Here is a 25,775-nt window from a genome sequence, read left to right as displayed (position 1 = left end):
TTTATTTATTTATTTTATATTTTTTACAGCTTTTCTCTAGACTTTTCCCCAGACCCTTGATTTAACAGACACGTTCAGGGTGACTTTCATTACCCACTTTGGCTTCTTCAAGCACATTAACTGCTGAGAAAAGAAGTGCTTCCTTTACAAATGCAATCAATTATCAAAATATTCCTACAGTCTGAAAGCAAGAAAGCAAATAAGCATGCCAACAAATAATAAAATAGATTTTAGGTGTTATTTTTAATAACTAATATAATTAAGCTAATAAACGATTTACGTAATATTTTGTCCAAAAAAACCTTTAAACACACTTGACCTTGTGATTTTTTAGCTCATGCCAAGAGATCAACTTCACACAACCACCAGAGGGCATCAGCGGCAAACAGTGGCAGCAGAGCTGAGCAGACGTCACAGCACGGCTGCAGAAGAAGACAACAACCACTGAAGTCATGCAAGTTTATTTTTATTATTAAATGCAAGTTAGTGTAAGTGTGAACTACAGCACTTCCACACACACATACACACTCAAAGAAAAATGAATATTTCTGTGGGACAGACATGGGTCTGATCTGCACATGAGGTCAGTTTAGAACTTTATTAACCCCATAAGGGACTTAAAGCTACACTGTGTGATATTTTCCCCCATCTAGCGGTGAAAAGGTATATGACCATCCAGTGAATATTAGTTTCTCTTCCTCTCAATTCCGATTTTGTTTTAACTCCTACGGTGGCCGATTTAGTCCAAGATTAACATGGCTTCCAGTTGGACCTCGTCCACATTCGACACGGTGCCATCGAGTGTTAAAACGCGAAAGGCGAAGCTTGAATTTACGGGTATGTCCCTCTTTGGCTAATGTACTTTCAAGATGGAGGGGCAACATGGCGACCCGCATTCGAACCCCTCACCCGTATGTATTTTAAATGGCATATTATAAACTTACGAGAATACTTTATTACTTGAAAGAAGTAAATATACATTAATGAGCACATATATTTTTGAAAGAACTAAGTGTTTTTAGCTAAGAATAAACTAACAAAGTTACACAGTGTAGCTTTAAAACAACAGACAACACACACATGACAAGCACATCCAAACACATTAAAACAGAGATCAAACAATTACAACAATTTCCGAAAGAAATTCAGTTGCTCATAAATACCTAATAAATAACAAATTAAGAATCCTTTGAGAAAGTCAAATTACACTTAAATAAACTGCTACAGGTTAATAAAAAAGCAAGGTTATTTTTGGTAGACTAAATTAATTAAAATAAAGCAATTCAAACAAAGATAAAATAAAACAAAGTTAAAATAAAGCAACTACAAGAGGCTGTATTACAATTGTTTAGCAATTTAAGGCAATATGACAAAATACAGCAATGATCAATAACTGCAGGTTTCCACAAGTTAAATAGAAGGCTTTTAAAGACCTTTTTAATACCATTATTTATAGAAGCATATTTATATAAAGGCAATTTAAAATTTCACATCCAAAACTGCATCTATTGAAATTCAACATTAAAATTCCAGTGAATATGAAGCAAGAAATTGATGGGCTGAAAGAAAATACAGTTTAATTACAACAAAATAAATATACAACTAAGCATTAAACATAAGAAATATTATATATATATATATATATATATATATATATATATATATATATATATATATATATATATATATATATATATATATATATATATATATATACTGTATATACCGCTTTTGCTGCCAAAACAGCCCTGACCCGTCAAGGCATGGACTCCACTGGACTCCTGAAGGTGTGCTGTGGTATCTGGCACCAAGATGTTAGCAGCAGATCCTTTAAGTCCTGTAAGTTGTGAGGTGGGGCCTCCATAGATCGGACTTGTTTGTTCAGCACATCCCACAGATGCTCGATTGGATTGAGATCTGGGGAATTTGGAGGCCAAGTCAACACCTCAAACTCGTTGTTGTGCTCCTCAAACCATTCCTGAAGCATTTGAGCTTTGTGGCGGCGCATTATCTGCTGAAAGAGCCACAGCCACCAGGGAATACCGTTTTGGAGATGCTCTGACCCAGTCGTCTAGCCATCACAATTTGGCCCTTGTCAATCTTTTTTTTCCATTTTTCCTGCTTCTAACACATCAACTTTGAGGATGTTCACTTGCTGCCTATATATCCCACCCACTAACAGGTGATGAAGAGATAATCAGTGTTATTCACTTCCACGTCATAATGTTATGCCTGATCGGAATACGGTATATTAAGGTGTCGTTCTATGGCTTTGTTCACCCATTTTCCAAATTTGTATAGACCCAGCATTCCACTCTGAAGGGCTCATCATTACGCCCTCCAGGGTGAGCACTTGAACGGGAGGAAGGGTGTAGGGGACCTGAAAAACTGCTCCTTGGAATTCTGTGTCATCTTGTATGTGCAAAGAATCATGGGAGCGAAGTGTCCATCAGTACCTTTCAAAATCCAGACTCCGCTGTTGAGGGACAAAATAACTAGAGTTGAGTGCATTAGTGTATAGTGTGTCATTTACAACACAACTTGCATTTTTGGTTTTAAATCTAGTTTAAACCAGGGATCAAACTTAAAAGGGGAAGACAAAGAAACTTTATGGCATCTAATAAAGAATAAACATGTAAGAATCTGCTCTATTTCTCACCAATCAAATGTCAAGTCACCTTTATTTCTATAGCGCTTCATACAATACAGATAGTTTCAAAGCAGATTTACAGTGATAAGCAGGAAAATAACGAGTCGGTGACGCAAACAGAGTTTAATTCAGCAGTAAATCCAGCTGAAATCAGTTCAGTTCAATAACTGTGTAAAGTTCATCAATTATGAAATGAGTTCAATTCAGCCTTCAGAAAACAGAAGTGATGTCATCGTCCAGCTAAGTTGAGTTCTCATCCAATAGTGTCAGTGCGATCAAATCAGTAATATTGCTGAATATTAATTGTGAATATTAATGTAACCGATTTGCGTCAACAAAGAGAGCATTAATCATGTTTTGTTGATGTCCGCTCCAGTGCTGCTGTCATTAAAGCGAAACAATAATAATAATATATGCAAAAGATGTTTTCAAATTCTTGTTTTTTCAGTCAAACATAATTCATTTGTAACAGTACCAGTCAAAAGTTTGGAAACATAACTATTAAAACATTTAAAGGTATCTTCTGCTCACCAAAGCTGCATTTATTTGAACAAAAATACAGTAAAAACAGTAAAATTGTGAAATATTATTGCAATTTAAAATAACTGTTTTCTATGTGAATACACAGTTATACATGTTCAGTTGAGTACTTACACTATCCCAAATGTTTCCAACTATTTGTAAATCGTGAGAAATTGCTATTTTAACCAATGAACCGGGACGTGTGAGGGCGTCGCCTGTCGATGACGTCATATCTGCGTTCCCCTCGGTTTCCGGGTTTATTTCGCAGAAACGCTTTCCTCTCACTGCAGTTTGAACAAGTGTCATAGCAGCCGCTGAGAGAACGCACAGAGTAACGTCATCACATCATTTTCAACACATTCAGATGTGTCTAATATGATAAACAGAGCTGCGTTACCTCATACTCATGACCTGAAAAGCAGAAGTGGCACCGGCGACTGTGTCATAATAAAAGTCCCGCTGCTCGCGAGGTGTGTGTTGCGTTCATCTTATTAACAATCACTCCAGCGGTTCCTCAGCTCCAGAACACTCGCTCAAGCTCTGCTTCAGACTACAGTAATGATAATAATCAAGTTCAAGTTCAGGCTTATTTATATAGCACATTTAACCCTCTGGTGCTCTTCGGTCATTTCTGACCGGAAAATCTTCTGTTTTTAAATTTTAAAAATCACTGCTTCATCAGAATGATATGAAACTTGGTGACTTTTCTAGCATTAGGTATGTGAACACACAAAAAAATTGGGTTCATGATTCGAGCATGCTAATTGGTCGTAAAAAAAAAAGAAGCGTTCATTGTCTTCGGTCATAAATGACCAACCATAGGAAATGAATGGGAAATCGGCAAAAATTCTCCAAATATTTGTGTGTACAATCTACAAATCGGCCACGATGCTGAAAAAAAGTACACAGCAGTAAAGGGGTGACACTCTAAAACATCAGGAGTGTGATATTGACACATCCACTCACACACACACGCACACTTATACACACACACACCTATGAAAAACTGAACATATGAACCACATTTGGAATTTTTAAAAATCATTCATCAGAATATGAAACTTGGTGAAAAAAATTTTTTTTTTGAAGGCCTAGTCTCTATTTTAACCTGAAGTACTGCAATAATAAAAAAAATTATAAAAATTTTATAATTTTCAATGGCAAAAATAGACCATAAATATTGCATAATTATAAAAAAATACCTTAAAATAATCTCAAAATACAAAATTAAAAAGAAAAAATATTATTGAAGAAAAATAAATTGCATTGGTTTTACTGGGGTGGAGGAAGTTTAATTTTTATGCGTCCGGTCACTTATGACCGGGAAGACAACCAATGCGACCCCTAAACGAAGAGCACCAGAGGGTTAAGAACGGCTGCAGGTCGACCAAAGTGCTCATCAATAATCACATCCATCAACATGATTTCTGCCCGAGTCCTATCCCGATTCTTTCCCACCGGCTGTGAGGTGAAGACCACATGTCCCAAGATTCTGCGCTCAAACGTGGCGTCATCAAACTACGCCTTTGTTTTGAACAGGCGACCTCTAGTGGACGGAAAAGTTACATAGTGCACCTTTAAAATCTCTGTAACAATATACACAACCTTCAAAAGTTCGGGGTCAGTCATTTTTTTCTTTCGTTTATTCAGCAAGGATGTGTTAAATTGATAAAACATGATAGTAAAGATTTATATTGTTATATTGCTATTTTGAATAGATGCATCAGTGAATCCTGAGAAAAGTATCACAGGTTATTAAAAAAATAATAAGGAGCACAACTGTTTCCAACAAGTGATAATAACTGAGCATCAAATCATCATATTAGAATGATTTCTGAAGGATCATGTGACACTGAAGACTGGAGTAATGATGCTGAAAATTCAGGAATAAATTACACTTTAAAGTATATTTAAAATAGAAACCATTATTAGCATCATATATATAATATAAATAATGAGATTTTGACAGAATAAACATAGTATATCTAATCAGATTCAGTAAAAATAAGAGATTGAAGAAGATATTGGTGGTTGTAAAGACTGTGCCTTTCACAGATCATAATACATAATTCAGATATTCCACGTACATGTACAATATTTAAACTTTATAAAATTGTCTATTTACTATAGTTGTTATTGTTATATAGATAAGAAAATATCATCAAAACAAGTGTCAGGCTCAAATGCTGCAGGATCTTTTCTCAGATCTAACATTTCATCATTCCTACATTTATGCATTTAGTGGCGCTTTAGACACTTACAAATGAAGAACAGAATTATGCAGTTAGTCATAGAGTCAACAATATTTATAGGCTAGCTTTATTAAACAAACTCAATGTGTTTGAATCAACTGGTGTTTTGTTGATACACTGTTTGTATGAAGTTCTCAAGTTCACACAGGTGTATTTCATCACATTAACTATGAACACGATACATAATGTTTCACAAATGCATTGTTTTGGAAACACATCAATAATTGAAAAGCTAACAAACTTCTTTTTTGTTAAATATTTTGCTTTGAAAGTATGCTGGGGCTATATTTACATAAAATAAATGGCACATGGTGTTGTTATGTAATCAATGACATTCGTGCATTTTTAAGTGTGACTGAAGTGTCCAAATACTTTTTGGGGGCCTTGTAAGGTCCAGCTATCGCGACGAAACACACTGCAGTCATTTCAAACGATGTGTTTATTTTATTAAACAGTCGCGATGGACTTCAGGGCGTGTATTTGTCGTGTGTGTTTAGCCGAACTGGGCCGGTGGTTCGTGTTTCTCCACCCGTTTCCATTCGCCCAACCCCCACATACCACAAGAGCCCGCCCTTCTTCATTCCGAACAACCGAACATGATAACACCCCCTTGCTCGCGTCGTAGCAAAGCATCATGGGAGTTGTAGTCCCCAGCCCACAGGAGGTAACGGACGCAGCGCGCGTTTGGAACTACAAGCCCCAAACGTCACCACGCCCACAGACGGTTCCCATCCAATCTGAATATGTGGGAGGGGAGCATCCGCCCACAAAAGCCACAGCAATTTTACTGTGCCTCAAATGCAATTGTGCATCAAAAAAGTGAACAATTGGAATTTCGGGAAATGTCGTGAGTGAATTCCGCCGAATAATCTCATACAAATACATCCGGGACAGATAAAGAGAGAGCGAAATAGCCCAGGCATGCTGGTTTGGCATTCATAGATATTTAAATGGCAGTGGGTGGGCCCTCGCGCAGACGGAGATCTCTGACAGACCTGCACATATATCCGCGGAGGAATATTATTTAATTCCGGATCTAACAGCGCAGATAGGCCCGGTTTCACCGCACACGGGACCGCCGCCGCTCAAGCCGACTCGCTTGGCATTTTGTGCCCCGTTATTGAAGGGTGTTTTTGCATTGGCACCGCCCTTCCTGGCGGGGTGGGTCCGTGCGTCAGAGCTGCGCCACAGTCTGCGGCCGCTGGAGAAAATAGGCCGTCCTTCTGCTGGGCTGTTGCCTGCCTTCTGCCTGCCTTCCACGGCGTCCGGCCTTTTTTCTCTTAAACAACTCCTCTCCGGGTTTTATTAATGCGGAATGAGTGGTACGTACCCTCCCCTCCTTATGCGTCTCCACCCCTTAATTCTCCATGCGTGCGTCTGTGCTATCCATCCATCGCTGTCCCCCCACTTTTACATGGGATCTGCTGTTTATTTGTGCCCATTGATTAGTTTTGTGTCTTGTGCTATGCCTGTAATGGATGGGAAAGCTTGCTGATAGTCCAGGATGCTTTTGCATTATAAAACCTGATCTTTTCATCATGCTGCTGGATGCTTTACAAGTGTAATGTGGCATTGCATTTATTTGCTTTCCAACTCTTAAAATTCATTGGGTTTGACATTTTGCCTCTCTTTTTTGCAGATCAAAAGAAGGAAGCCATGGCCACAGATGGGGGGAAAGCCAGTGGAGGTGAAGCGGGTGCGAAAGGGAAAAGTTCTGGATCACAGGTATATCAGAAATGCAAAGTTTGAGTTGAAGTGCCCACTCATTTCTGCACTGAAAGCACTTCCTGATCATTGCAGGGCTGCACAGTTACACGCAGACACACTGTTCCTGTCTTAACCTGTTATGCTCTGCAACTCTTTGATAAAACGTTTGTGAACTGTGTTAGGTAACACTTTTAATCTCTAGCGGTTCAGAGTCGGAACAAACATTTCATTATAATGATTTTGCACAAACATACAGTGGAGTCCAAAAGTCTGAGGCGGCGTGTAATGTAGTTAAAACCCGAGATCGACCTGGAAAATGTAAGACATTTGGGCATCAAATAAAGAAAGATTTAAGAATCGTGCATTTTTCTCACTCAAATATATTTATTTCGCCAATATATGTTAGATTGTGTGTGTATATTAATAAGTGTAAATAAGAAATTGACAACAGAACATTTATAATCATGTTTTGTAATGTCAGCTCCAGTGTTGCTGTAATTAAAGCAATAATAATAATAATAATAATTATATAAGCAAAGGTTATTTTCAAATTCAATACATTTTTATATATTACAAGTATATTTTGGAAAAAAATATTATAATTAGTGCTGGGGGAAAATAATTGTGATTAATCGTGTCCAAAATAAAAAAAAAATGTTTTGTGTTTAAATAATATATGTGTGTGTGTGCTGTGTTTATAATTATTATGTATAAATAAATACACACACATGCATGTATACATTTAAAAAATAATAATTGATCTTATATATAAAAAAGTGTGTGTATATATATATATATATATATATATATTTTATATATAAACATGTTCTTAAATATACACATGAATGTGTGTGTATTTATATATACATAATAATTATACACAGCACACACACACATATATTATGCAAATATAAACTTTTATTTTGGATGTGATTAATCACAATAAATTTTTCCCCAGCACTAATTATAATATACATAAATAAGTAATCACATTTTTGTGGCAGCAAAGAGAACATGATAATCATGTTTTGTTAATGTCTGCACTGCTGCTATAATAATAATATAATATATTTAATAAATAATATAAGCAAAAATATTAAAAAATTCTTGTACATTTTGTCTAATATATATATATATATATATATATATATATAAATAAAATGTTTGTGGCAGCAAAGAGAACATGATAATGTTTTGGTCATGTCAGCACTGCTGTTCTAATAATAATATAAGCAAAAGTATTTTCAAATTCTTGTACATTTTGACTGAAATATATTTATTATGTTAATATAAGTTATATATGTAATGCATCTAATTTTAATTATAGTAAAAGCAAGAGAATTTTTTTTTTTTTTTACATTTTCACTCAAGTATATTCTTGAAAAATAGTATGATGTAATGTATTATAATATACATAATTAAGAAATAATTTTTGTGGCAGCAAAGAGAACATGATGATCATGATTTGATAATGTCAGCACTGCCATTCTGATAATAATATTATTATTAATTATATAAGCAAAAATATAATTATATATATATTATATATATATATATATATATATATATATATAAAATATATGAATAAGTATAAGTAAGAAATTTAATTAGCAGAGCACATTATAATCATGTTTTGTTATGTCAGCTACAGTGTTGCTGTAATAATATAAATTATATAAACAAAATATATTTTCAAATTCTTGTACATTTTTCACTCAAGTATATTCTTGAAAAATAGTATAATGTAATGCATTATAATATACATAAATAAGAAATAAAATTTTTGTGGAAAAAAGAAAATGTTTTGTTAATGTCAGAGCTGCTGCTATAATAATAATAATATAATATTATTATTAATAATATAAGCAAAAATATTTTCAAATTCTTGTACATTTTCACTAAAAATATTTATTTTGTTAATATAAGTAAATATTAGTAAGATTGTGTGTGTGTGTGTGTGTGTGTGTGTGTGTGTGTGTGTGTGTGTGTGTGTGTGTGTGTGTGTGTGTGTGTGTGTGTGTGTGTGTGTGTGTGTGTGTGTGTGTGTGTGTGTGTGTGTGTGTGTGTGTGTGTGTGTGTGTGTGTGTGTGTGTGTGTGTGTGTGTGTGTGTGTGTGTGTGTGTGTGTGTGTGTGTGTGTGTGTGTGTTTTAATACAAATATTAATAAGAAATACAATTTTCTTAATCATCTTATACATTTTTATAATGATAATAATATAAGCAAAATATATTTCAGCACAAGTATATTTAATTTGTAAATATAAAATACATAATATATATATATATATATATATATATATATATACAGCTCTAGAAAAATTTATTTCTCGATGTAAAGTGGTCTCTTAATTTTTTCCAGAGCTGTATATAAGAAATATTATTTGTAATGGAAACATTGTAGTAGCATTTTCACTAGTGTTTACAGACTTCTGCAACCCACTGTACTTTTAAATATTTGTAGTAGCATAATATTAATAAGTTGGTTTAAACAGAAAAGCCTTAGAATGAGTTTTTTGTCATGAAGAGTTTGTCTCTCGAGCCCTTGATCGGAAAATGGAGAGACTGTGGTTCACACGCCCACTTACTCTTCCTGTGAACCCGCCCACATCTACTGACACTGACATCTCACTGTTTGTGTGTGTGTGTGTGTGTGTAGGATGCACAACCGTCTCCTCTCGCACTGCTTGCAGCGACGTGCAGTAAAATAGGAGGAGTTGGCAGCGAGGGTCAGGCGGCCACACAACAGCAGATAATAATCGACCCGAACCAGGGTCTGCTTCAGCTCCAGAACCCCACGCAGCAGCTCGAGCTGGTGCCTGCACAGTTAACAGGAAATGGCTGGCAGATCATCGCAACTTCCCCTGCTACTGCAACCAAGGACAGCATTCTGCAGGCTGGTACTAACGCCAGTGAAGGCGGCATGGGGCGGAAGGTCAAGGCGATCGGCTCGAATAATTCACCTGCTGGACAGCAGCAGCAGCAACAGTTTCAAATCATCCAGGTGCAGAATTTGCCAAACTCGTCAGGCGGGATTCAGTACCAGGTCATCCCGCACCTTCAGACCGCGGACGGTCAGCAGATCCAAATAAGCCCCAGTAACCCGGCAGCTTTAAGCGTTCAGCCCGAACAGATCCAGCTCATTCCTACCGGAAACAACCAAGCCATTTTGGCCACGCCCCAACGGACGGGATCAACCAGCATTGTCACTCAAAACCAGACGATTCCGCTTCAAATCAGGCCGTCATTTCCTCTCCAACTGCAAACCATTCAGGGCACGCAAACGCCTATGGTGACCACGCTACCCATTAACATTGGCGGCATGACTTTGGCTCTGCCGGTTATCAATAACGTAGCGGGAGGAGGAGGCACGGTCCAACTGGTCCAATCAGCCGACGGGAGTATTTCCAATGGAAACCAGCTGATAGCGACGACTGTCACTAGCACAGCAGAATCCGCCGGCGTTTCGACCTGCACAACGACTTCTACGGGCACCGATTCCATAGTTGTGACCTCGACGGATGGGACGACGTTATCTACAGCCTCCGTCGTGACTGCCGAAAGCCAGAAGGACAGTCAGGCGGGCGAGACGGACGCACAGAACTTAGCTCAGTCCAACGGCCTCCAATCTGCAGCCGATCAGGCCGGCCAAATCCAGCAATTCCAAATTGTGGGCCATCCGGTTCTCCAGCAGATCCAGATCCAGTCGCCCCAGCAGCAGGTGGTCCAGGGCTCCATACAGATCCAGCCCGGCCAGACTTTACAACCGGTTCAGCAGAACCTCCAGCTTCAGGCCTTCCAGAACCCCACGCAGGTCCTGATCCGGACGCCCACGCTCACCCCCTCAGGGCAGATCAGCTGGCAGACCGTCCAGGTCCAGAATGCAGGCCTGCCCCAGCAGCTGACGCTCGCCCCCATGGCGTCGAACGCAGGTGGCGGGACCTTCACTCAGATCGCCCCGCTGACGCTCGGAGGGTCGCCCATCACGCTCACCGCGGCCCAGCTGCCCTCTGGGACCGGGGTGCAGACGGTGAACATCGCAGGTCTGGGGGCGGCTGGAGTCCAGGTGCAGGGCGTCCCGCTCACCATCACCGGTGTGCAAGGTAAGACCCGCCCACCTGTGGAGACATGCGTCATGTGACACCTGTTCAAAATGTTATGATGTGAAATGAGTGTTTTGATTAATAAATGTGTAAGCTATTTATTTGGAATTTATTAATTTTCATTCAAATTTAAGTTGGAGAATCTCATCAAAAACATTTTTCAACCCCAAAAACAAAGGGAAAAATCTAAAATTTTAAAAATTGTTTTTTCCAATTTGAATAAAGCAAAACAAACATATACTATGCAAGTAAATTAAATGACCTTTTTGCATACAATATATGACAATAAAGCATATTTTCCCTTAAGAATAATTATTTATTATTTTTGTGTATTACAGTAATATAAAATAAATATTTAAGTTATCTATTTGGAATTTATTCATTTTAAATTGAAATGTAAGTTGGAGAATCTCATCAAAAACATTAATATAATATGTAATAAGTAAATGAAACCTGTTTTAGGACTACTTTTTGCATACAATATATGACAGCATATTTTCCCTTAAGAATAATGAATAATTATTTATTATTTTTGCATTACAGTAATATACAATAAATATTTAAGCTATTTATTTGGAATTTATCAATTTTCATTCAAATTTAATTAAAATTTAAGTTGGAGAATCTCATCAAAAACATTTTTCTACCCCAAAAACAAAGGGAAAAATCTAAAATTAAAAAAATATTTTTTTCCAATTGTAATAAAACAAAACAAACATATACTATGCAAGTAAATTAAATGACTTTTTGCATACAATATATGACAATAAAGCATATTTTCCCTTAAGAATAATTATTTATTATTTTTGTGTATTACAGTAATATAAAATAAATATTTAAGTTATCTATTTGGAATTTATTCATTTTAAATTGAAATTTAAGTTGGAGAGTCTCATCAAAAAAATTTTCAACCCCAAAAACAAAGGGAAAAATCAAAAATTAAAAAATTATTTTTTTCCAATTTGAATAAAACAAAACAAACATATACTATGCAAGTAAATTAAATGACTTTTTGCACACAATATATGACAATAAAGCATATTTTCCCTTAAGAATAATTATTTATTATGTTTGTGTATTACAGTAATATAAAATAAATATATGTTATCTATTTGGAATTTATTAATTTTAAATTGAAATTTAAGTTGGAGAATCTCATTAAAACATATTTCCACCTTAAAAATAAAGGAACATTTGTTTAATAAATAAAATTGTTCCAATTTGAATTAGAAAAAAAAACAATTAAACGCAATTAAATGAAACTTGTTTTAGGACTATTTTTGCAAACAGTACATGACAATAAAACATATTCTCCCTTAAGAATAATAAATAATTATTTATTTATTATTTTTGCATTACAGTAATATAAAATAAATATTTAAGCATTTTTAAAATGTATTAATTATTAATTTTCGTTTAAATTTAACTCAACTTTAAGTTGGAGAATCTCATTAAAAAAAATTTCCACCACAAAAACAATGGGAATTAAAAAAAAAAAAAAAAAGAATAATTTATAATTATTTATTTATTATTTTTTGCATAACAGTTAATATCAAATAAAACAATTGTCATTAAAATGTTTTCTAAAAAATAGGCCTCGTTCAAATTTGAAAAATAGAATAAATTTTCCCCTGTTTTTAGGGTAAATATGATCCAGCACCAGTCAATAAGTTTTGCAATAATTATCAATATGCTCTTAAACATCCAAAAAGTAATATATTTGAACTTTGAACTGATATTTATACTCTTAACCATATGTGTTTCTTGAACGGTTTTTGATGTTTTGTAAACTAGAGGAGCATGAAATGCAGTTGTTTTTCCATAGACTCTTTATATCTCTATAAAATTTCTCATGAAATTAAGGCAATTATATTTTATAAGTCAGAGTATGAATGCTGTTTCCAAATCCTTGGTAAGGTGTCAGATTTCAGACTCTTTGTTAGTGCCCTTTGCAAGTCTGGTTCCACCCTGGAAAATAAAGGCTGTTTCAACAGATTTCTTATGGAAATGTGCTTTACTCAGGTGGCTTTTGAACCAGTGTGACTCACTTATTTAGGACACTTGCCTTTTAAGGTCTAGCCCATTGACGTTTTGAGTGATTTAATCAATAGTGCTGTTTGTAAATTCCCACAGGTCAGCAGCAGGGTCAAGAGGGGGTCAAAGTTCAGTCCACCCCAGTGACGGTCACCGTCGGCAATATCAGCAGCACGACCCTGAACGCTGTAAGCCCCGACCAGATGGGGCAGGTCCAGAGCCCGTCTGACCAGGAAGGTCAACCCAGCAAGAGGCTGCGCAGGGTGGCCTGCTCCTGCCCCAACTGCAGGGATGGAGAGGGGAGGTACGTCAGAAAATACTGTCAAATGAGAGGGAGGAACCAAAAGAGATTAAACGAGAGGATTAAAAGACTTCGAGTGGCCATTTAGTTGTTGGTTTTTCGCGTATGCTGTTTTTTAGCAGTAAAGCACCACTCACAGAAAATGTCAAATGTTTTTAGTAGATAAGACTGTACAACTCAAGAGCCTTTATTACTGCTACAATGTTTTTATGGGTTATAATGTGTGTGTTCTGCTGTTTTGACAGAAACAACAGTGACCCCTCGAAGAAGAAACAGCACGTGTGCCATATGGAGGGTTGCGGGAAGGTTTACGGCAAAACGTCTCACCTGAGGGCTCACCTGCGCTGGCATACGGGAGAGAGGCCTTTCGTCTGCAACTGGATCTTCTGCGGGAAGCGCTTCACCAGGAGCGACGAGCTGCAGCGGCATCGCAGGACACATACAGGTGCGCAAACAATCACACAGATGCACACAGAGACAGGATGAAAAACATTTACAGGAAACTACCCGCTGTATTTCTCATTACTCGTCTGCCATCATATATGTTTATATTTAGTTTATATTAATTAGTGGTTGGCCGTTATCGGCGTTAACGTGCTGCGCTAACGTGAGACTCTTATCGGGCGATAAAAAAAAATATCGCCGTTAATCTATTCTCAAAATTGGGTTGGGAGCTGGGTCTATACTATGCAAGCTATGATGACAGCGAGTTGACACGCGCCCGCCTCTCATTCAGTCCGGTTAACCCTCTGAACATTGCTGCTGAATTTTTCCTCATGACAGCGTGTTACTATTGATGTGACCGGTCTGAATTTCGCGCGGGTTGCACATAACGTTAATTCTACTAATTCCCGCAGATTTCGCGCTCGCATCTGAAGCGCACACACGCATACCATAATAAAGCCGCCTCTGACATACAAAAAGTGCAAAAATGAGCTCCTTTTTCCAGCTTATTAATGGTCAAATACACTCAAAAATGTCTCAATGCCCATCTTGGTGAGTTTTAACGTAAACACAGTCGTGACCAGCTCACAGGAACAGTGTTTGGGATCCATGCGTGCGTCAGGTCTTAAAGGGACAGAAGTTATTTATTATTCTAACTACAAAAGACAAACAATCACTTACGAGCACACATATGAGCCATTTTAATCTAGATTAATTCCAAGATTACAGTGAGATTAATCTAGACTAAAAAAATGTATCTATGCCCACCACTAATATTAATCATATTTTTAAACGTTTCAGTTTTCACAACTTGTCTGAACTCTTTACACCTGGTATTAAAGGGCTCCTATTATGCAAAATCCACCATGTGTGTCGGCAGTGTGAACACAACCACCCTATAGTGGTAAAAATCCACCCACTTTTTTAAATCCCTATAAATCATAAGCAGTGTCTCAGAACAAGCCTTTTGCAGTTTCTATGCAACTTGACGTCACATATGCTTAGGCCCCACCCATGACTGCTAACAGACTCCACCCTATTAGCATAGACCCCGCCCTAAGTGAGCTGTACACAGTCCACCATGTTTATCTCCTCGCCAGAGCATTTAAAGGTGCAGTGTGTAAATTTTAGCGGCATCTAGTGGTGAGGTTGCGAATTGAAGTCTCCCACCGCTCACCCCTCCCTTTCGAAGCACATAGAGAAGCTACAGCAGTTTGTCCGTTTAGGGCTACTGTAGAAACATGGCGGCACAAAATGGCGACTTCACCGTAAGGGGACCCGCGGTGTATGTAGATAGAAATGGCTCGTTCTAAGGGAATAAAAACATAACTGTTCATTATGTAAGGTCTTTATACACCACTGAAAACATAGTTATGTATATATATTGCATTTCTGTCAATAGATTATCATAAATATTACAAACTGCACCATAAACAGCAGCATTCAAGTAAGAAATGTATTCTTATTAAAGCTACTAAAGTTATTCAGTGAGTCAGAGCAGTGAGTGATTTTTCTGTTTTTCTTCTGTTGTTTGATTCATATTAACAGCAGATACAGCAGTAGGTACTGTATATTACGCTCCTGTTACTTTAATACACAGATCTAATATACACGTGTGATTCTTTCCCTGCTGTTTATGTTCACAGACATAACCCCCTGTGTTTATGTGAACTCTGTGTGGCGTATTTGACAGTTTAAGCTCAATAAGACATGAAAGAGCACTTAGTTTAATACTCATGGGACGCGCCGTCTGACATCAGCTTTCTGTGTGCATGCTAGGGGTGTGTGCGCTCAGAAAACCATATATCAGAAGTTTAGACTGATACGGCTTTAAAACGCATGCAGATCATAAACTTCCATAATTACGAAGAACTGCAATGTCACATGAGCGTGACCGCGATAGAGATGAATGCCAAAAACTAAAACATCTGTTTGGTTTTGATTGAGTATCCGAGGCACAAGCTGTAGGCTCCACCCTCTTCTGGATAGGGGGGCGGGAGCAGCAGCTCATTTGCATTTAAAGACACATGCACGAAAACGGCATGTTTTTCCTTCCACTCAAAAATGGGCATTGACAACATGGTATGATAAATGATCTATGGGGTATTTTGAGCTGAAACTTCACCCACACCTGAGACTTATATTACATCTTGTAAAAAGGGGCATAATAGGTGCCCTTTAAGATGCGTTTTGGTCGATCGGATCACAATTGGACGGCACTAAATTCAGGTGGAAACAGGGTCTAAAACGTTTTAAGCTTGTCCACTTTGACCACTTCCAGAGCTAGTCGAAAACAGTTTTTTATATTTATATATATATTAGTGGTTGGCCGTTATCGGCGTTAACGTGCTGCGTTAACGTGAGACACTTATCGGGCGATTAAAAAAAATATCGCCTTTAATCTATTCTCAAAGTTGGGTTGGGAGCTGGGTCTATGCTACGCAAGCTATGATGACTTTCACCTCGATATTTTAGCGCGGATGTATACCTAACCGAATCGCACTGTAGGGGCGAGAGAACCTGTGTGTATGCCTACTAGTGTTGTCAAAAATATCCATATTTCAATATGTATCGATACTGAAATATCTGAAACGATACTCATTTTCTACAGTATCGATACCAGCTGCGCTCTTCTCTCCGACCGACAGCGAGTTGACACGCACCTGCCTCCTCTCATTCAGTCCGGTTAACCCTCTGAACATTGCGAACGCGCATTCTGCTGAATTTTTCCTCATGACAGCGTGTTACTATTGGTGTGACCGGTCTGAATTTCGCGCTGGTTGCACATAACGTTAATTCTACTAATTCCCGCAGATTTCGCGCTCGTATCTGAAGCGCACACACGCATACCATAATAAAGCCGCCTCTGACATACAAGTGCAAAAATGAGCTCCTTTTTCCAATTTATTAATGGTCAAATACACTCAAAAATGTCTCAATGCCCATCTTGGTGAGTTTTAACGTAAACACAGTCGTAACCAGCTCACAGGAACAGTGTTTGGTATCCATGCGTGCGTCAGGTCTTAAAGGGACAGAAGTTATTTATTATTCTAACTACAAAAGACAAAAGATCACTTACGAGCACACATATGAGCCATTTTAATCTAGATTAATTCCAAGATTACAGGGAGATTAATCTAGATTAAAAAATGTTATCTATGCCCACCACTAATATATATATATATATATATATATATATATATATAATACTTTTTTTGCGAACAGTCACAAAAGACCCCCTACTCTCCATTTTGGAGGAAACATTTTGGGAACCGCACTAGCCATGCAGGATTTAAACTTTGTCGGCTGAAGACCCAAGTTTGGTTTGAAGTCAAAAAACATGAGCACAATGTTCTCTCACCATTCCTGATTTCTAACACACACTCATCAGTGTCCGGCTGGTCTTGTGTCTATCAGAGCAGAAATGAAAGCTGCTGCTCTCCGTGTGTTTTTCCGTCGTCTCCGGTCATGTTCACGTGTAAATTGCATGAGATTTATTTCGTCCATTATATCGAAAGATCGGGAATACCCGCCCATAGACCCTCCCCTCGAAGAAAGCAGGACAGAAGTGGTTGAAAGTGGACAAAAGAGCCGGATTAAGGGTGCTTTCACACCTGCCTCATTTAGTTCAGTTGAATCGCAACAGAGTTGGTTTCCCCTTTGGTGTGTTTCGTTTGGTCAGGTGTGAAAGCAGCAATCACACTCGGGTGCGCACCAAAAGCAGACCAAACAAGTGGTCTCGGTACGCTTTCAAATGAACTCTGGAGCGGTTAGTTTGTGGTGAGAACGTGATCCGACCTCGAATAGACCCAACTGCAAGAAGTACTGATCATTTTTGGACTAAACCAGCTGCCGTAGTCAGCTGCGCTGTGCATTATGTGATGGAAGGAAGAGTTTGTTGACAATTTGTACTTTAGCATGGCAGCTCGCGGACAAACTTGGAGTCGTGAGGAGGTGCGGAGCCTCATAGAAATTTGGTCTGATGACCATATTAGGTCCCAACTTTCGAAAACTCGCCGTTTGCAGTGCATTAGAGCGTTGTTTTCAAGCCGCGTCCGCGCTTCATTATAGAAATGTATTGTTTGCATATTGTGTTTTATACAAACAATGTAATGGATTATGGCCATGGACAAAACTAGCCCGCGCAGTCGCAGTTTAGGAAATACGCCATGGCCATTGAGTGATGTGGATGTTGTCATGTGACTGCATTTTAGTTTGTTTCAACTGGTTCGGACCAAAGCAATCAGTGTGGTGTGAAAAGGAACCAAAAAGCTGAAAAATGCTACAATGTATAATTGTTTGCCCTTGGTTCGGACCAAATGAACCGAACTAGAGATGCGAAAGCACCCTAAAACAACTGGTCGTGATCTGATCAATCAAAACGCATCTTAACACCAGGTGTAAACACGGCCGGAGATACAGTACATGCCAAAATTTGGCCATAGCGATTCATTTTGGAAAAACCTTTGCTGTGAAGGCAGCTCAGTAACAGCTGATTTGTAAGTGGTTTATGTTCGCCATAATATCAATATTTTATTGGCAATGGGCCACCCTGATCTCTAGCTATCTGTATTGCTCTGCCTGTTTTTTTCTCGCTCTGATCTGAATAAACTCAAATGGTCTCTGTCCCGATCAGGTGAGAAGAGGTTTGAGTGTCCGGAATGTTCCAAGAGGTTCATGCGTAGCGACCACCTGTCAAAGCACATCAAAACCCACCAGAACAAAAAAGGAGGGGCGGCACTTACCATCATCACCACAGATGAAATGGAGGAAGAGGTGGACGAGGTCCTGGGCTCGCCGAGGATCGTCACCGTGGCGTCGCTCTCGCAGGATTCGAACCCGGCCACGCCCACCACTTCAAACAATTTAGAGGAGGAGTTTGAGTAGTTTTCCCTCCAAATATTATCGGCTAAAAGCACCACGATATTGTTTGTTCCTTTGTTTATATGTTTGGATTCGTTTATGTTCTTCATTCTTTTTCTATTGACGATGGACAGCTGTTTGAGCGCACTCGATTTTTCATACGGAAATTTAATACTATCAAATATTATGACAAAGAATAATCTAAAGGAAATATGGAAATAGTATGAGCTGTTAAGAGACATGACACGCGCATAGCACAAGAAGTACTAAAGTTCCCAGATGCTCCCGAAGATGTCGCTATGCACAAAAATGATATTTATCTGCTTACGGATTAAATATACAGAGTCGGGGATGAGAATCTTGGAGCTTCACGCGTCGGTCTGTGGTTTTTGCAAACGATCAGGCGGCAAACAGATCTTTAGTACACGTTTAGAGCCTCAGCACAAGCTAGAAGAGCGACGGCGTCTGTGATTGGAGCGCGTTGTGAAGCATCAGCCAATCACAGCCTCGCGGACGGAGCGCTTTAGGATTCAGCCGCTAGTGAACTTTTATGTAGGAGAAACGAGATTATAGAGATGGGCTATTTAAAGAAAAGCACATTAGATTTACAAATAATGCATTCCAGTTACGATTTCTTTAGAAAAAAAGAGAAAGGAAAAGAAGAAAAAAAAAAACAATCTAGCTTTCTAAGACATACTATGTTAAATGAAGGCAATACTATAAAGACAATCTTTGTAAAACCATGTTTACATTATCGAGGGGTAGAATCCCGGGCAGCGACATGGCGTCGGCCCAGATCCGGCCCACATCTGGGACATTCAATGCGGGCCGGATCTGGGCCGACGCTGTGATTCCGTCCGGGATGGGTTTAAGAAAAACACCTAGAGAAGTTCTCTCTTATCTCAAGTCATATAAACTGTACTCTGATGCCTTAAAAACACTGCAGTACCACAGCGTTACGGCTGGGTCGGGGGACGCGGGGCTTGGACTGTGTTGTCAGTGCCCAGGTGACCGCCCTAATCTTTTTATATATACACGATGGCGAACACTGTGGCCAGGTAACGAGCGCGATGATCCGCTTCAGCCCTCTTCCGCCCAGGTAAAGATCCTCCCGACCCGCGTTAATGTGTCCTCCTGTCGCCCGATGGCGCTCTCCAAAGAGATTCGACCCTGTTACGTGCACCAACCCCCTCCAAAACCCTCCCTCTGGACCGGTACCGGACGCCTCCAGGTCACCCTGAAGCCACTTAGATGAGTTTGATGTTCCGAAATCTGTGGTCGTGGCGTTGTTCGTGAGTTTCTGTTCTCCCGCTCTCGTTTAGTTTGGTTCGGTTTAATTTCAAACCCATTTTTGGTCCTCACACAGCACGAGTACATGTGTGTGTGAGAGTGTGTGTGTGTGTGTGTGTGTGTGTGTGTGTCTAATTTATTATTTATCCTTCTATTAGTATTTGCTAATGTGTATTGTGCGCTGTTAATGCAGTTATGACGTGCTGCATGGTTCATTTCCGCTAACGATCTCTATTTAGTAACGATTTGCTATTTCTAAACGTGGTCCTTTTAGAAGTAAAACATGGCTTTTAATTTATCTGACGTTTCGCACCATGACGTGTTTCAAAATGGAGAAGAAGAAAAAAATGGTTGAAACCAAACGATTATAAATAGATGTTTTTGGTAAATCTTTTCTGTGGCGAGCGATTTTTTTTTCTTTAATCTTTTCTAGTGACACCTCATTTGTAAATCATTTTTCTAAGATGTTCCTTTGTCCTCATGGCATTTGATAATGAATTTTTTTGCCAGGTTAGCCTGAAAGGCTGCAGTTTATTGATATTTTTAAAATAACTTTGTACAAACGTGTTATGTTAATGGGTAAAAAAACAACAAAAGAGGAAAAAGAAAAAAATCTTTGCCTGCATAACACTTGAAATTAAAGTGAGTAATTCTGTCTTAAATATTCCATGTCCAATTCTTTATTTCAGTCTGTGGTTTTATTTACAGCATGACCTGACTTACTGTACTCCTTTCTTGGTAACACGTTACACTTAAGGTTAATATTAGGTTGTTGGTGCCAGACGGGCCGGTCTGAGTATTTCACAATCTGCTCAGTTACTGGGATTTTCACGCACAACCATTTCTAGGGTTTACAAAGAATGATGTGAAAAGGGAAAAACATCCAGTATGTGGCAGTCCTGTGGGCGAAAATGCCTTGTTGACGCTAGAGGTCAGAGGAGAATGGGCCGACTGATTCAAGCTGATAGAAGAGCAACTTTGACTGAAATAACAACTTGTTACAACCGAGGTATGCAGCAAAGCATTTGTGAAGCCACAACACACACAACCTTGAGGTGGATGGGCTACAACAGCAGAAGACCCCACCGGGTACCACTCATCTCCACTACAAATAGGAAAAAGAGGCTACAATTTGCATAAGCTCACCAAAATTGGACAGTTGAAGACTGGAAAAATGTTGCCTGGTCTGATGAGTCTCGATTTCTGTTGAGACATTCAGATGGTAGAGTCAGAATTTGGCGTAAACAGAATGAGAACATGGATCCATCATGCCTTGTTACCACTGTGCAGGCTGGTGGTGGTGGTGGTGGTGTAATGGTGTGGGGGATGTTTTCTTGGCACACTTTAGGCCCCTTAGTGCCAATTGGGCATCGTTAAAATGCCACGGCCAACCTGAGCATTGTTTCTGACCATGTCCATCCCTTTATGACCACCATGTCCCCATCCTCTGATGGCTACTTCCAGCAGGATAATGCACCGTCACAAAGCTCGAATCATTTCAAATTGGTTTCTTGAACATGACAATGAGTTCACTGAACTAAAATGGCCCCCACAGTCACCAGATCTCCACCCAATAGAGCATCTTTGGGATGTGGTGGAACGGGAGCTTCATGCCCTGGATGTGCATCCCACAAATCTCCATCAACTGCAAGATGCTATCCTATCAATATGGGCCAACATTTCTAAAGAATGCTTTCAGCACCTTGTTGAATCAATGCCACGTAGAATTAAGGCAGTTCTGAAGGCGAAAGGGGGTCAAACACAGAATTAGTATGTGTTCCTAATAATCCTTTAAGTGAGTGTATATAGCGCTTTCAACAGACCCATGGCCATCCAAAGCGCTTTACACATTGCCTCACATTCACCCATTCACACACCAACGGCGGTGTCAGCCAGCTCGTCGGGAGCAGCTGGGGTCTGGACATCTCGACAGTTGGTTAATATTGGGACACTTGGTCAGGTGGTAGCGGGGATTGAACCACCAACCTTCCGGTTTGTAGACAACCTACATGAGCCACTGTCACCCCAGTGTTAATGTTAAGTTCAGTGTGTGCTAATGCATTATTATGTTAGTATTATTTAATGGACCTGAGCTAACATGATCAATATGACTAATTGTATTTTAATGCAAGCCGTGGTTACAAAGCTGGCAAGGTTTCATAAAATAATAATAATAACGCTTCCGCTAAGCACAGTGCATTGTTTAGCTGAATGCTTGCCAAGAAACACAGACGCCGCAAGCCATTTTGACTTTTATTCATTCCCAAGATATGAATTCTTGATATCATCGATTCAGTTTACTCTAGTTAATTCCTGATATCAACAATGATGTCATCCCTTGCAGAAATACAAATTATCAAGAATTCAATTTCTAATAAATAAAAGTGGGTTGTTTTGGGTTGTTTTAACCCAGCTGTTGGGTTAAATGTTTGCTTAAAACAACCCAATTGCTGGGTTAGTCCATTTTCAACCCAACTTGGGTTGTTTTTAACCCAGAATTTTTTCAGAGTGTATATGGGGATGATTAGGAGGCCATGGTGGACAGAGGCAAAATGGGCAAATTTGGCCAGGATGCCGGGGTTACACCCCTACTCTTTATCGAAGGACATCCTGGGATTTTGAATGACCACAGAGAGTCAGGACCTCGGTTTAACGTCTCATTCGAAGGACGGGTCGCTTTGTGCACTGGTGCGCAGTCATGTTGGGACAGGAAGGGGCCGTCCCCAAACTGTTTCCACAAAGTTGGGAGCATAAAATTGTCCAAAATGTCTTGGTATGCTGAAGCATTAAGAGTTCCTTTCACTGGAACTAAGGGGCCAAGCCCAACCCCTGAAAAACAACTCACACCATAATCCCCCCTACACCAAACTTTACACTTGGCACAATGCAGTCTGTAGCTATTGACTGCAGAAAGTTGGCGACTTCTGTGCACTGTGACCCTCAGCATGCGCTGACCCCACTCTGTGATTTTACGTGGCCTATCACTTCATGTCTGAGTTGCTGTTGTTCCCAATCGCTTCCACTTTGTTATAATAGTACTAACAGTTGAGCGTGGAATATTTAGTAGTGAGGAAATGTCACGAATGGACGTATTGCACAGGTGGCAACCGATCACGCCACGCTTGAGTTCTCTGAGCTCCTGAGAGCGGCCCATTCTTTCACACATGTGCGTAGAAGCGTCTGCAGGCCTAGTGCTTGATTTATACACCTGTGGCCATGAAGAGATTGAACACCTGAATTCAGTGATTTGGAGCGTCCCAATACTTTTGCCAATATAGTGTATATATAAATTCCTGATTTATATATGCTGTCATTAGTTGAAATGTTAATTCTTGATGTTATTCAGCATGTTATTTCTGATATCAGCAAATGTATTTCTGATATCAATAATTAGGACAGTAATTTACTAGTTGTAATGTAATTCTTGATATCAAGAACTTGTATTTCTGCAAGTGATGTCATTGTTGATATCTGAATATTACTAGTAAAAATCCAATTTCTGATATCATGAATTAGCATTTTAACTAGTAAAAATGTAATTGTTGCTGTCAAGAATTAATATCCTGGGAATAAATCAAAGTCAAAACGGCTTGCCATAAAGCTGGTCTAGTGACGTCGCATGCGCAAGGCAAAAAAAAAAAAACCACTCTGAATCAAGGCCCGTAATTATCCATTTTATAATTAGTGATTGGCATTATTTTGACATTTGAACAAACCCCTAAAACTAAGTATTACATTTAAAAACAGTAGTGTTTTTTTAGCTGAACTACAGCATGTCACGCCGCTGACTGACAGGTCATGTGACACTACACCGACGTCATTCAGAAGAGGTTCGTCTCTGAGCACCTGCCGCCGGGGAAGTCAGTGACAGGAGGGCAAGAGTGAGGAAGAGGAAGATGATGATGATGATGATGTGTGGAGGTGGTTTCAGGTGGGCAGGTGGGCGGATCTCTTTTGTTCTCTTCTCCGTTTGATTGACAGCTCTGTACCTGCAGTGCGCCACCAAAGGAGGGCTTTTATCCACTTTAACAGCTGCTGTGTGTGTGTGTGTGTGTGTGTGTGTGTGTGTGTGTGTGTGTGTGTGTGTGTGTGTGTGTGTGTGTGTGTGTGTGTGTGTGTGTCAGTCACACACTCACTCAGTCTGCATCCAGACAGTAACCGAGCACCTGTCTCTCTACAAAAAATGTTAATGTGACATATCTCAGCAGTTTTATGTTAATATTTCATACAGTAGGATAAACAGATTCATAGATTCTCTGGTTGGGAATTAATGACTGTCAGCATAGAGACAGGTTTGCAAAATATCTATCAATCTATCTATCTAACCCATCCATCTATCTATGCATCTATCTAATCCATCCATCCATCCATCTATCTATCTATCCATGCATGCATCTATCTATCCATCATCTATCTAATCCATCCATCTATCTATCCATCCATCCATGCATCTATCTATCTATCCATGCATGCATCTATCTATCCATCATCTATCTAATCCATCCATCTATCTATCCATCCATCCATGCATCTATCCATCCATCCATCCATCCATCCATCCATCCATCCATCCATGCATCTATCCATCCATCTATGCATCTATCCATCCATCCATGCATCTATCTATCCATCCATCTATGCATCTATCTAATCTATCCATGCATCTATCCATCCATCTATGCATCTATCTAATCTATCCATCCATGCATGCATCTATCCATCCATCTGCATCTATCTATCCATCCATGCATATATCTATCCATCCGTCTATCTATCTATGCATCTATCTAATCCATCCATCCATCTATCCATGCATCTATCTAATCCATCCATCCATCCATCTATCTATCTATCCATGCATGCATCTGTCTATCCATCATCTATCTAATCTATCTATCCATGCATGCATCTATCCATCCATCCATCTATGCATCTATCTATCCATCCATGCATCTATCTATCCATCCATCTATCTATCTATCTATCTATGCATCTCTCTAATCCATCCATCCATCTATCCATGCATCTATCTAATCCATCCATCCATCTATCTATCCATCATCTATCTATGCATCTATCTTATCTATCCATGCATCTATCCATCCATCTATGCATCTATCTAATCTATCCATCCATCTATGCATCTATCTAATCTATCCATCCATCTATGCATCTATCTAATCTATCCATCCATCTATGCATCTATCTAATCTATCCATCCATCTATGCATCTATCTAATCTATCCATCCATCTATGCATCTATCTAATCTATCCATCCATCTATGCATCTATCCATCCATCCATCTAAAGTACATTTATCATCTTTGCAGCACAGCACTAATTTTAAATACTGTAATATTTTTAATATTTACTGTAAGCATTTAACAGATAAAAATGTTGAAAAGCCAAAGAAGGGCTTTGAAAAAAATTCTTAATGAAAACGTAAATTAATTTAGGATCAGCTTTTGAATAAAATGGCTTGGTGAAGGTTATGTAAAATCATGTTTTGTGTTTTTTTTTGCTAAAAGGGTTGAGTCTGTTTAAATATTTTAAATAGGTCAATAGGCTTTGTTTTTTTTTTTTGGTGGGGAAATTGTTAAAAATTGTTTTA

General features: G+C 38.8%; 1 protein-coding gene across 5 annotated transcripts; it reads left to right on the top strand.

The window, feature by feature from the left end:
* Positions 1-6,175: 6,175 nt before the first annotated feature.
* On the top strand, positions 6,176-20,744 carry sp4 (sp4 transcription factor). 5 transcript variants are annotated; one of them, XM_079829082.1, is made up of 6 exons: positions 6,176-6,746; positions 7,064-7,149; positions 9,788-11,231; positions 13,365-13,569; positions 13,812-14,011; positions 18,647-20,744. In XM_079829082.1, the coding sequence occupies exons 1-6, from the start codon at positions 6,740-6,742 to the stop codon at positions 18,895-18,897; spliced, it is 2,193 nt and encodes a 730-aa protein (XP_079685208.1). In that variant the 5' UTR covers positions 6,176-6,739; the 3' UTR covers positions 18,898-20,744. The 5 variants fall into 5 exon arrangements, with proteins under 5 accessions (XP_079685208.1, XP_079685206.1, XP_079685207.1 ...); XM_079829080.1 differs by having other exon boundaries at positions 6,180-6,271; positions 18,647-19,654; XM_079829081.1 differs by lacking the exon at positions 6,176-6,746 and adding an exon at positions 6,769-6,985 and having other exon boundaries at positions 18,647-19,654.
* The last annotated feature ends 5,031 nt before the right edge of the window (positions 20,745-25,775 follow it).

Source organism: Gobio gobio, assembly GCF_949357685.1.
Source record: "Gobio gobio genome assembly, chromosome: 11".
In the NCBI taxonomy this organism is placed as follows: Eukaryota; Metazoa; Chordata; class Actinopteri; order Cypriniformes; family Gobionidae; genus Gobio; species Gobio gobio.
Note: the sequence above shows the minus strand (reverse complement) of the source record. Positions and strands in the feature narration are given on the sequence as shown.